This window comes from Diaporthe batatas, assembly GCF_019321695.1.
Source record: "Diaporthe batatas strain CRI 302-4 chromosome Unknown Contig00002, whole genome shotgun sequence".
NCBI lineage: Eukaryota > Fungi > Ascomycota > Sordariomycetes > Diaporthales > Diaporthaceae > Diaporthe > Diaporthe batatas.
Window position 1 is genome coordinate 2902005 of NW_025408549.1, and position 12117 is coordinate 2914121.

At 57.5% G+C, this 12117-nt stretch overlaps 5 protein-coding genes across 5 annotated transcripts; 1 reads left to right on the top strand and 4 right to left on the bottom strand.

The window, feature by feature from the left end:
• Positions 1-710: 710 nt before the first annotated feature.
• KVR01_001758 (ribosomal 60S subunit protein L5) lies at positions 711-3348 on the bottom strand. The gene is made up of 4 exons (XM_044787590.1): positions 3199-3348; positions 3026-3063; positions 2784-2927; positions 711-2708 (listed from the first exon to the last, which is right to left on the bottom strand). The coding sequence occupies exons 1-4, from the start codon at positions 3199-3201 to the stop codon at positions 1988-1990; spliced, it is 906 nt and encodes a 301-aa protein (XP_044649713.1). The 5' UTR covers positions 3202-3348; the 3' UTR covers positions 711-1987.
• A 179-nt stretch (positions 3349-3527) lies between these two features.
• On the top strand, positions 3528-4823 carry KVR01_001587 (uncharacterized protein). Its single transcript, XM_044781897.1, has 2 exons — positions 3528-3798; positions 3931-4823. The coding sequence occupies exons 1-2, from the start codon at positions 3697-3699 to the stop codon at positions 4735-4737; spliced, it is 909 nt and encodes a 302-aa protein (XP_044649542.1). The 5' UTR covers positions 3528-3696; the 3' UTR covers positions 4738-4823.
• KVR01_001841 (uncharacterized protein) lies at positions 4788-5738 on the bottom strand (the record flags this gene model as incomplete). The annotated part of the gene is made up of 1 exon (XM_044783371.1): positions 4788-5738. The coding sequence occupies exon 1, from the start codon at positions 5640-5642 to the stop codon at positions 4788-4790; it is 855 nt and encodes a 284-aa protein (XP_044649796.1). The 5' UTR covers positions 5643-5738.
• A 1665-nt stretch (positions 5739-7403) lies between these two features.
• KVR01_001359 (uncharacterized protein) lies at positions 7404-9296 on the bottom strand (the record flags this gene model as incomplete). The annotated part of the gene is made up of 3 exons (XM_044790890.1): positions 7404-8544; positions 8622-8868; positions 8921-9296. 3 exons carry the CDS (start codon positions 9294-9296, stop codon positions 7404-7406), a joined length of 1764 nt encoding a protein of 587 aa, XP_044649314.1.
• Positions 9297-10126: 830 nt separating this feature from the next.
• KVR01_001354 (uncharacterized protein) lies at positions 10127-12109 on the bottom strand (the record flags this gene model as incomplete). Its single annotated transcript, XM_044792603.1, has 1 exon — positions 10127-12109. The coding sequence occupies one exon, from the start codon at positions 12107-12109 to the stop codon at positions 10127-10129; it is 1983 nt and encodes a 660-aa protein (XP_044649309.1).
• Positions 12110-12117: the final 8 nt, after the last annotated feature.

Sequence of the window (12117 nt, forward strand, 5' to 3'; positions counted from 1 at the left end):
CAACTGCCACTACCAAGCATTGCCAATCCGTCACGAAGGGGGTGGGCGCCTCGCTGTCACATCGCATCGCGCATCGCATCGCATCGCATCGCGAGATATTGGGGTGCCACAAAAAATGTTGATTTGAGGTACGGATGGATGCAACAGAACTCAATCAACGGCGCGGCCTTTGCAAATTCGGGGATCCACGCTGCACTGTCCTGTTTGAGGTGCTATAATCATTGCCCTCGTACGACACTTCCCACCTCATCTGATCTCGAGAGCATGGCCGGCAGCAACCATTTCCCCCCCCCTCCGATGGTCCAGCCCATCCCAGCAGCATTTTACCTGCCCTGCCCTGCCTGCACCGCACCACTCACCGCCGACCTCCGCCATCCAGCTGCCATCGTGACGAACCACCCACCCCCCTGGGGCCAAGAGCGTCACGAGTCCAGCACTCCCCTTCAGGGCAACTGCTCCGCCCGGTCGGTCGCATATAGGGCTTTACCCTGTTCATTCCCGCCCGGCGGCCGTATTCCCTGTGGTCGAGGAGCAAATGTGCATACGTAGGTGGTCTATCTAGGTGATTCCAAATTGAGACGCTGCACAATGCCAGCCAGCAACCCTTTGAGGGCTTGCCACATTGCTTAGAAATCCAGACCTCAAGGGAATAGACGACACGGTTGATATTCTTCACTGGTATTCCCGATCCCAGCTGTCTGGGGCAGTAGCCGACAGGTCCTCCTCTGCCGCTGCTAGTGCGGGTTCTTGACAGTATGGCGCCCTAGCCGCGCGCCCACCGCTGCTTTGAACACTGGACCACTGTACAAAATTCACCAAGAGCCAGGTCGGTAAGCCAGTCAGTCAGGTCATGGCTCCTGAATTCCGAAATCATATTTCCACGCGCACGGCCGGCCAGCAGTTCAATTCCGTCCTGGCGGAAAACCCACCGGCAACATCCGCCGAACCTAGAGAACCACCAGCTCTCACCAAAACAAAAATGATCGCGAATTATCCTCGGCTCTTCGGGGGGTCCAAGCATCCAAAACAGGACCCTCCCCAGCCCAACCCAATTTGCAAGCCCATCGCCGTCCCGAGAGATGGCCTCTCCCCCATCGGACCCATCGGATCCATCGGGGCTCCGTAGCCTTCCTGTTCTAATTATTCCCCCGGCCCGTTCGCTCCAGCTAGTGTATCTGCTTGCCTGTCTGCTCGTCTCTGTCCCGTCCCTTGCCCACCCTGTCCGCATCCCCTACAAGAAGATAAAAATAAAAATAAAAAATAAAACTAAACCTTGTGCTGCGGAGGACTTGGCCCGAGTCAGATGGGCCAGTGATTCGCCCTTTGTTGTCAATGCAGCAGGTGTCACGGATGCCTTGGGAGCAGCACGAAGGGCTCAGGGGTGCAGGCCACAAGAACCCAGATCCGGACCACTTACGCCGCGCGGGTTTGGTTCGTGAGGTGACAGGAGGCAGCCAAGCCGTGGGACACGCGGTGTTCCTTGCTGTCCCGCCAGGCCGCCAGGCCGGCAGGCCGGCGGAGGGTGCGAGGCATGACTTCGACATGGCATTGTAGCACTGCGCTGCAGAGCCCTTACGCGCTACTGCAGGCCGCATGCCATCAACCACCTGCTTGTCCCCGTGTGCCCTGCACCTAGTCTGTCACAGTACGACATCGACGAGAATTGGAAGGCTCAAACGCCGTCGCCTGCCGACAAGAACTGCCGTGGCACATGTGTTGTAGAAAGAATTTTTGCATGTCACTTGCGATGGGTCAAGAGAGCCGGACAGTGTGAATGAATGAGCTGGAGGAGGCCCAATTCAAGGGTGGCTAGAACTTTTCATTGGTTTTCCTTAGACCCGAACCCTTGAAGACAACCTTTCCCATTGACGCAACGCCGGTATTCCATCCAGACCCTTTTTCTTTTCAGGTCGATTTCCCCTGCTCTCCGAGACAAAGTCATACGCGAGTAGTGGTTTTGTTGGGTATCGAAAGGCTAAAGGACCGCTTACTCGGAGCGGAGCTCAGCGATCTTGGCCTGGACACGCTGCTTCTTCTCCTCGTAGCTCAGCTTCTTGCTGCGGTACTTCTTGGACTCGGCCTTCCACTCCTCCTTGGTCTTCTTGGGAGCGTCGCTCTCGTACTTCTTGAAGGGGTCCTCACGGATGGCCTTGTGGGCCTCGGTGTACAGGTCCTCAACGCCATCGGCCTCGACATCGTCGTCGATGTACTTCTGGAACTGGCTCTTGTAGCGCTCCTCGTCATCGTCGGCGAGGGTCTCCATGTACTCGGCGACGTGGCCACCGTAGATGTACTTGCGGAGGGTGTCGGCGTCGAGCTCCTTGGTCTCCATGTCGTAACCGGGGAAACGGTTCTCGGAGTGGGGGACGAAGATGCCACCGTCAGAGGCACCCTTGAGGGCACCGAAGACACGGGCACCGGTCGAGGTGCGGGCCAGACCGACGTCGAGGTTGGCCTTGAAGGGGCGGCGCTCACCATCGTCGGTCTCGGCGGCCTCGGTCAGGGTGTACTCGCCGTCAGCCTCCTCGACACCGGTGAAGGTCTCGTCCATGCCGAGCTTCTTGAGGGCACGGCGGGCGATCAGGAGACCGGTGGCGTAGGCAGCAGCCCAGTTGGTCAGACCGTGCTCGATGCCGTAGGCGCGCAGCTCGTGGGCGTAGGCAGAGACGAAGACCTTGTCACCGCTGATCTCGGAGGAGACGATCTGCCTGTAGTCACGACCACTGTCAGCCATCTGTCCAACAGACACGTTCGTTTCGTCGGCAGGTGTGGGTTATACGCACAGGATGATGTCCCGGTTGGTGAAGCGGACCACCAGGCGGTACTTGGGAGCATTGTACTTGTTCTTGGCCTGGGTGATCAGACGCTTGCGGGCATAGTAGTCGGTCTTTCCGGACCTTCTGCGCTTGTACTTGGTCTGGAAGCGACTGCAAAGGGTGTCAGCGTCTGTCGGTTGGTTGCCTGCTTGAGGCCGCAGTCGATGCCACTCCTAGAGCACATCACCGGGGGATTCAGATGAACTCACCTGTAGTACGCGCTGCTCTTCACAAGCTTGTGGAAAGGCTGCGGTTGTCCAATCGAGTCAGCAATTTGCGCTTCAGATTGTTCTTATCCATCCGAAGCATCTTGCTTTGACTCTCATCCCCCAAGAACAGAACTCGAGAAGGCCTCGAGAACGGATTGATGTCGCAGACTCACCATCTTGACCGACTGTTTGGGGCTGAATGTCCACAAGGTCGTTGGTTGATTGTCGAAGTCAGGAACGGGGGTTCAGCAGGGCGGGTTGAGAAATCGCAAACCTTTTTGCCGTGTGGTTTGTGGAGGGGAAACCCTATGTGACGCTATTGGCTGGCCGGCCCAGCAGTGGGTCCCTGGAGACAGACTTGGGTTGGGGACGCCCAAAGGTGTGGGGGCTCAAAAGGACTTGGGTCGGGGACGTTATCGCTTATCGCTTTTCCATGCCAAGTCCCTGCGTACCGCAGTACCTCTGGCTGCCAGCAACCAATGCCAACCACTCTGCCAAACGAGCCGAGGTCCGGCAGTGCCTCTAATGAGTCCCCCATGGGGAGAGTGTCCACTGTCCGGCCTCGCCTCTCGTAACTAGGACCCAACAGCCATGCGTTCGGTCTCTTTGCAATGATTTCGTGACACTGACTTGCACAGTAGCTACACCAACAGTAAACACGTCTTTTTAGCATGCTCTCCGAGGACCAGCCAGTTGAAACCATTCTCGAGGGCATCGATGCAGAGATGGGCAGCCAGCCCAAGGTTATCCTCTTCGACATAGGCGGCGTCGTCGTAAGTCACTGAACATAGGACTCTCAGGCAGCCTGGTTCCTTTCTCACCGGTCCACGTGCTTTCGTGTCCTGGGGACTCGCTGTTCACTGCAAAACAACAAGCTATCTGTCCCCACGTTAATGTCCATCTAGGTCGTCTCCCCCTTTCAGGCAATCCTAGACTATGAGCTCAGTCTCGGGATCCCACCAGGCTGGGTCAACTACTCCATCTCCAAAACGTCTCCCAATGGCTTTTGGCACCGCCTAGAAAGGGGCGAGATCCCCCTAGACACTGCCTTCACAGAGGGATTTTCCAAGGACTTGCACCGCCCAGACCTATGGGAGGCATTCTACAAGGACCAGCGGGCCAAGGATCCGCGGTTACCGCAGTCGACGCCGCCTGTACCTAGTCTCGATGCAGACTTGCTGTTCAACGACATGATGTCTTCAGCTGTTGGCCCCGACCCTTGGATGTACCCGGCTCTGAAGACCCTCAAGGCCAGCGGGAAGTTTCTTCTCGCTGCACTGAGCAACACGGTCATTTTCCCACCGGGACACAAGCTTCACCGGCCAGACCTCTCCTCGGACCCGATCAGGAGCATCTTCGACGTCTTCATATCTTCCGCCCACGTCGGCCTCAGGAAGCCCGATCCTAGGATCTATGAGCTCGCCGTGCGAGAGGTGGACAAGTTCGCCAGAGCAAATAAGGATTCTACGAGAGGGAAATCACTGGGCTGGAAGGACGGCGTCAAGCCGGGAGACGTCCTCTTCCTTGACGACATTGGCCAGAATTTGAAGTCGGCTAGCAAGGCAGGGTTCAGAACAATCAAGGTCAACCTGGGCAGGGCTTTCGAAGCCGTAGAAGAGCTGGAGGGCGTCACTGGTCTGGCACTTGCTGGTGATCATCCAAAGATTCCAATAAAGCCGAAGATAAAGAGCTCAAACCGAGCGAAGATATAGATTCATCAATGAACAAAGAGCTGCGGAGAACTCGCATGCCACGTTGCTTCTCAAGGCCTCCGCGCAACGTACACGTAGGACACATCCACGCTCTCAACCTTGCCATCCACTGCGATCTTTGCCCATTCCTCCCGGAAGAGAGGCTTAGCCTCGATCTTGAACGACTCGGAGACGGAATTCTGTGTCAGCGGGCTGTTCACGAAATAGTCAAACTGAGAATCCGCCTCCTCGACCCCGTAAAACACCGACCCCTTGCCCGACTGCCTTTCCACCGGGACAGCCTTCTCGACCACAAGCCCCTGCCCCTCCAGTATCTCCCTGAACGAGTCGATCGACTGGATCCACAGGCGGTTCGACGGGAACGTGGCGCCCAGCCTCCTCGCGGCCTGCTCCAGGACCAATCCCGGGCGGAGATTGCACTCGTGCGTGATGTCGATGGCCATCAGCCCGCCGGGCCTCAGGTACTCCCTCCAGTGCGCCACGACCGCCGCCGGGTCCTCGAACAGGACGAACGCGCACGAGCACAGGATGGCATCAAACCCCCTCCCCTTGTCGAGCTCAGCGGCCAGCCCGCCGAGGTCGGTCACGTCGTGCTGGAACGTCCTGATCCGCCCGCCCACGCGCGGCTCCCGCCCCTGCCTCTCGCGCAGCTGCGCCAGCATCCCGGCCGAGACGTCGACCCCGACGACCTCGCCCTCCTCGCCCACCGCATCGGCGGCGATGAACGCCTCCAGCCCTGTGCCACAGCAGAGGTCCAGGACGCGGTCGCCCGGGCGCAGCGGCACGAGGGCCATGAAGCGCCGGGAGTAGTCGGGGTGCCATGAGTCCTCGTAGTTGGGGGCGCGCGTGTTGTACATGCGCTGTGCCGATTGCGGCTGGGTTTCGGTGCCGAATTCTTGCGCCATATTGTTTTGGTGTTGATTTGTCAATCGAGGGGTTTATCGGGTGGTCTGGGTTCGAACGGTTAATGCCCGCAACTAGGTGAACATTTTAGGTACCTGTCGAGAGGAGAGATGAGCGTAACAGACAAACAGGTAGCGGACTGTGAGATGCTCTTTTATACCGGCTGCCAATGAGTGGTCTAGACGTGCGAGGTGAGTAAGCACGGCGGAACAATGGAGCGCTGGTCTGTGAGGGTGTCGTCACAATGCGTGACAGACTGACCCCGGGCACTTCAGGCTGCTTCCGCCCGTCCTCATTGGCGGCCCGCTTGATGAGGCAGTGAACTTTTCTGATGAAAAGGCATTCTAAAAGAGAAAAAAAAGATGATTCCAGTACAGCTCGAACTCGGGATCTCCTCTTGATAGAAACAGTGAATTCGCAAAGACGGGGAGAAAAAAGGACAAAAAAAGAGGGGCTCGAAGGAGCCCAATGCCAACGATGATCCAGTTACTTATAGCAAGTAAGTGACACCAGAGCGGCCGGTTTTGTGGAATATTGCAAATATAGTCTCGCGCCATTACCACTACACCATTCCTCCATGCTGGTTCGTTGATTTCAGTTGAAAGAGCCAGCCTATATAATGGAATCAAGTTGTGTGCAGCACAGGTACCCCCCCCCCCCGGGTCATGGAGCCGCTGGCTTCGGGGCACCCCCCCACATTTTCAGACACTTTTCAGAATGTGAAAAGAGAGTTTTTATGTACATCGCATCTCCCCCGCTGGGAGTGCGAGCTCTAATACTGCTTGCAGTGCTGGGCCTGGCCTCGTATTCCGCAGTGATGTCCTGCCCGCTGAGCAACATGGCAGCAATGAGATGCCTCACTATGTTTGCTTCTCACCGGTAACACGACTCGACCTTGTTTTAAAGATGCCCAGTAATTTCAGTAACATCTAAAAGGTTAGGAACACGCAGAACAGTTCTTCATTCCCATAAAGCAATGATCAAGGAGACATCCTCCACGGGTCACCATGTTCGGTGTCAGCACTGAGCCGCCCTCCCATCCCGTGCTGAGCCCAAAAGACATAAGGCGCAACAAAATCCATGTTGACGTGCCAGAAGAGTAAAATACCTAGAAATCAATCAATAGAATTAATTCCAGCCTCAGTGTCTGCCAGACGATATTTGGTAGGTATCAATCTATTTGCAGGAGAGGTCTGGTGGTCGGATGGAGTGGGTGTCCAATCATCTTACATGAATGCCGTCTCAAGCGGGTCCCGTCCTCCTCAACCAAATGTCCACATACCGCCACCATTGCACCTCTGATAAAATTACAAGAAATATGAGGTTCGAATTTGTATTTAATACAGTTCTATTCTGTATATTGAAATCAGAATCCAGCTTTCAAGATAAAAGGCACCAGGTAGCACGACTTCTTGCAGTAGGGATATGCATCACCCGCACTGGCCGAACAGCGCAAAACCTGACCGTTTCAAGATCACCGATCACTCACAGCTGACGGTCAGTTGGCATTGCCATTTTAAAACCTTGCATCCAGAACCTGAGCCAAAAGACACGTGTATTGACGCGGGGAAGTAGGTTGGCGTAGGTAGCAAGCTCTTTAAACAGTGCTGATGCTGGCTCATCACATACTGATGATGGCTGCGTCGTGGACTTGTGTGTGAGGCTCTCAAAAGTTGAGACTACGTGATTTCCTACGGAGGAAACCTCAATTACCAAATACTCTCCCTGATATCTCCCATGCACGGCCCCTCAACCCCTTCACGTCAGACCGCCACAGCAACATTCTCCAAGCTGGGGTGCTTCCTCGTGAACCGACCATCCGCAAGTATCCTCGCCTCATGAAGCAGCGAAGCCGAGGAAGCCGCCGAGGATATACTGGCCGCGTCACCAATATCACCACCCCGACCGTCGACCCCCTTCCGCACGATCCAGAGAAGGCCGGCACAGACGACATAGATCCCAGCCGCCACGTAGAAAACCAGCGCAAGCCACGCCTCCCGGCCCCGAAGCACCGTCCCTCCGACAATAAGCCCTCCACCATCACCATCAGCCCCAGGCGCCAGCCCGTGCCCCAGCCCAGCCTGGAAGACAGCGCCAAAGCCGACCCCGCAGCAGAGGAACCCCAGCATCTCAAAGACAGCAAGCAGACCAAACAGCCGGCCGCCCTGCCCCCGGCCCACAAGCCGCGCGAGGACAGCACGGCAGAGGCTAGGCAAGCCCGAGCCGAGCGTGAGGACCGCGAGCCCCGCGCACGCCGCGCCGACCTCCGGCGCGCACGCAAAGACGGCCTCGCCCGCGGCCAGGAGGAGCGCCGAGGCGCGGGCGAGGACCATGTCGCGGCCGCGGCCGTCCTGCGTCGACAGCAGCGAGTTGCTGACGACGGGGAGGAAGACGAGCAGCACCAGGATGTTGAGGCCCGTCCGCACGCCGAGCACCATGCCCGTCTGCGCGAGGGTCCAGCCGAAGCGGAGGGGCATGTACCGCAGCGTGATGCCCATCGTCACCGTCACCACTGGGGTGGCGAGGGTTGCGCCGGGTGTCAGGGCGAGGGCGTCGCGGGACTTGAGGAGGCGGGCGGTGGAGGCTAGGGAGTCGCGGAGGCGGGCGTATGTGGACGGCGGCGGGGCTGGTTTGGCCTCGGGGGCGTACTTGTGGACTCGGTCTGTGAACGTGAGCGGTTTGGGAACGGCGGGCGTGACCTTTCGACGGGTGTTGCTGGGTGAGCTGGGCTTTGTGTGCAGCGTCTCGGGTATCAGACAGATCAGCGTCCCGCCCAGGGCCATGACTGCCGGTGACACGAGGATCGGGGTCCAGACGGAGTAGGTCATCATGGCTGATGCGACGAAGGGCGCGACCGCCTCGGCGAGGAGGACGGCGCATATCTCGAATTGGAAGTAAGTTGCTCTGACCAGGAGAGCAGACAGTCAGCGGCAGTCGTGCAAGCGCTCAAGACGCCTCGCCGTGTGGGAACAAAGTCTTACGTCTTCCCCTCAGGGGCGACATCTGCGATGATGGCAAACACCATGGCCTCTGCGACAGTCGCCCCGCCACCAATCAGCAAGGGCAGGGCCGAAAACCAGACGTTGCGCAAGTCCCAGCGCGGGTGGTTCCAGGCAGCGGCGATCCAGATGAGTTGAGACAAGATCATGCCCCAGATACAGAGGCCCAGGACAGGCTTGCGACCCCGTCGGTCGGCAAGAGAACCGTAAGGGAGTGCGACCAGGATGCCTGGTACCGTGAGCGTTGGTGGCTGGGCCACAGGGACAGAAGCGGTGCTTACCAGGAAGGTATCCGAACACCAAACCACCCATAGATACAACGTTCAGCTGACCCTGGACTGCATCGGTGTGACACTTTCCCTCCTCGACCGGGCTGTCAGGAGCGAGACCGAGTTCTCTGCGACATATGATCTCCTGGAGGAGGCGGACTGAGGGCACATCGGACAGGCTGGCCCCGAACTCTGCGATGAAGACGAGAAGCCCAAGCACGGCGACGATAAATCGTGGTGAGCGCCTCTTCTCGGAGGGTTGCTGGGGCCGTTGGCGGTGCATGTCGTAGCTTGTTGCTGAGGTGACAACGTCGTCGTCGTCGGCCAGAGTGGATCTGCCAGCAGAGCTTTGGGAGTGAGACGGTGATAGTTTCTGTACGGGATGCATACTGGTATCGTGATATCCTCGATACTCGAGATGTGGGAAACGAGCGGTGGTGTCGTGTTGTTGATTCGAAATGCGAGGACAGGACGGGTGGATTGTGCTGCTTGAACGTTTGCACTCGTATTTTGGAAGGCACCAGGACGACCTATCCAACAACAAAAACAGACGATGTTTTGGAGAGCTTGTAACGCAAGAAGCAGGCAGCGATGCAGTAACGTCAAGATCTTAAGTGGAGTCCATCTGATCAACATTGTCACCAGGCGTGTTGCGTAAATGGTGCCCCGCATGGCATGGTCCCATTCACAAACTCCAAGGACAATTGAACCATTTGGTGCCTTCGAGAGACCAGTCAAGTCACCTTGTAGGTTTTCAAACGCTCCGACCAGGAACGGTGTGGGGACAAACGGTGGAATAGAGCCCAGCCAGGTTCCTTAGACAGAGAAACCCCGAATGAATATACATCATCGCAACGAATCTTTCAATGCACAGTGAGTCAACAGCAGGTGAGCAGGCCTGCCAACGAGAAGATTGTCCAAGAGACGGGGTGGTGTTAGAGTCATCAAATTCATATGCCTTCGTAAATCATCACTGCACTTTATAGACTAGACACGACAAGTACATATGTACCAATAGAAATACACCGGCAGGTTTCCGTCGCAGTGTAACTGATCTTGCGAGGAAGAGAAAGAAGAAAGGGGGATGGGATGACCCCAGGTAAAAGAAGGGTTCAAAGGGGTATCCAAAAAACATCTAATCCAACCCAAGTAAGGTGTACCAGACCATAAAACCAAAACCGTGCATGCCTGTGTGCCTGTCTGCCCAAATGGGCCTTTTTACTCCTCTTCACCTTCGGCATCCTCGTCCCCGTCCCCAACAAAAATCTCACTAGCTACCGAGGTCACCGCTGGCGAGGTCGCAACAATCACAGGCGAAGTCGCTGCTGCTGCTGCAGTCGCGGCCGCGGCCGCCGCCGACTTCTTCCTGCCCGTAGTGCGGCCGTCACTCGCCGGACGGAGGGGGTTGTTGAGCACCCACTTCCCGGTGGGCATCTCCTGCCTGGCAACGGCGACATCGGGCCTCGCCACCCAGGCCATGAGCGACGGGTCTGTGGGCCCACCAAACACAACCGGCTCTTCCGCCCCGGTGGCGGCCTTCTCGAGGTGCCTCGCGACGTGCTCCATGCGCTGGTCCCACGCGTCGACGCCGTTGAAGGTCTGGGTGCAGTGGGGGGCGGGACACTCCATGTAGTCCGGCAGTTGGCAGCGCTCGCGCAGCGCCTTGTTCTGGAGGACCTTGATGTTGTCGTCCCAGTCGGCGGGGCTGGCGCAGGACGATGCTTGCAACGAGGCCGCGGCCTTCTTGGACGACTTCGCAGACCCCGTCTTCTTTATGTGTGCCGGCGTGTGCATCCGGCGTAGGTGCTGGGTGTACAGGTCTTTGCGGTTGAAGATGGCGCCGTCTGGGAGGGCGGGTCCGAGGAGCTCGCACGCGGCGGCGTTCTCAGCACGGCGGCTCTTGTTTCGCTTGCCGCCGTGCGAGTGTGGCGCCGTCGGGTTGTTCTTGTTGTGCGCGCACACGTCGATGTCACACAACCAGTAGTACAGCAGGAGGTGCTGAGACATGACGTGGCGTTTCCACTCGTTCTTGCTTGCAAAGGTCGACTGACATCCTGCGAACCTGAAAACACAGATGAAAGGCCGGGTGTGCTGCTTTTTGACGTGGCTCTGAAGAGTACACTCGTCTTTGAACGAATGGGAGCACTCTGGGCAGAGGTAAGAGCCTTGGGTTCTGGCACTTGGGGGTGGAAGGATCTTGAGTGGCTGTACCGACGAGGCCGTCCTCGCTCTTTTCGGCGCCGGCCTGTCGAGGGGCTTCTTGGCTGCGCCTCTCTTCAGCTTGTTGGACCGCGGTGCAGCAGAACCGGCATGTTTCCTGTCCGGGCGATAGTCGCCATCATCTTCGTCGTCGTCGCTTTGGAAAGCGGCGACGTCTATCCCTTCCAGGTCGTCCTCGCTTGCTCCAGTACTGGGGCTGGGGTATGCACTTGGCGTTTTCTCTGCGGGTACGACATGTTCAGGAATGAGTATCTCATCTTTGATAATCGTAGGTGTGTCTTCTGGGCTGGCTAGGCGGCCGTAGCTGGGGCCAGCTGAATCTTGCGTGGCTGCGCCGGCGGCGTCCGTGGAGTCCGCTGTCTGGCTTCCGCCGGTGAAGCTGTGTTGCGGCGTGTCGAAGTCGATGGCTTGGCCCGAGTCTTCCCATCCGGTCTTTGAGTCTTCGATGTTGTTGCAGTCTCCCATTGTCATAAATTGGCCGGCTTCACCAGGCACTTCACCTATTCCAAACAACGGAAGCTGGCCTTCGGGCTCGTAAAATCCGGGACGCGCCGAGGTGTACTGGGTAAAGAGCATCGTGTCAGATGGTGTGGAGGGTGTGTTGTCAGTGTAGAGATCGCTGTCTGCGTGCGGGCTCTGGCCACCGCTGCAACTTGATGGCTCGTTTGAGGAGAAGGGTGATCCTTGACGACCATGTGAGGCTGTGGGTGGAAGGGCATGGACAGGCTGTGTAACACTTGGAGCCTGTGGCTGTGGCATGGGGTTGAACAATGAAGCACGTTGGTTGTCCTTCAAGAATCTCTGCATTGATGAGTGACCGTAGAGATCCAGTGGCTCAGCTGAAGTATCATGACTTGGGAAGCTTAACAGCATGTCTGGGCCGGTGGTGTCATAGTCATCGGTGAGGGTTTGTGTGGGGAATGCCTGGCTATGAGGGAAGAACTGATAGGTAGCGTCGAACGAGAAGCTAGAGTACTCCATGTTGCCTG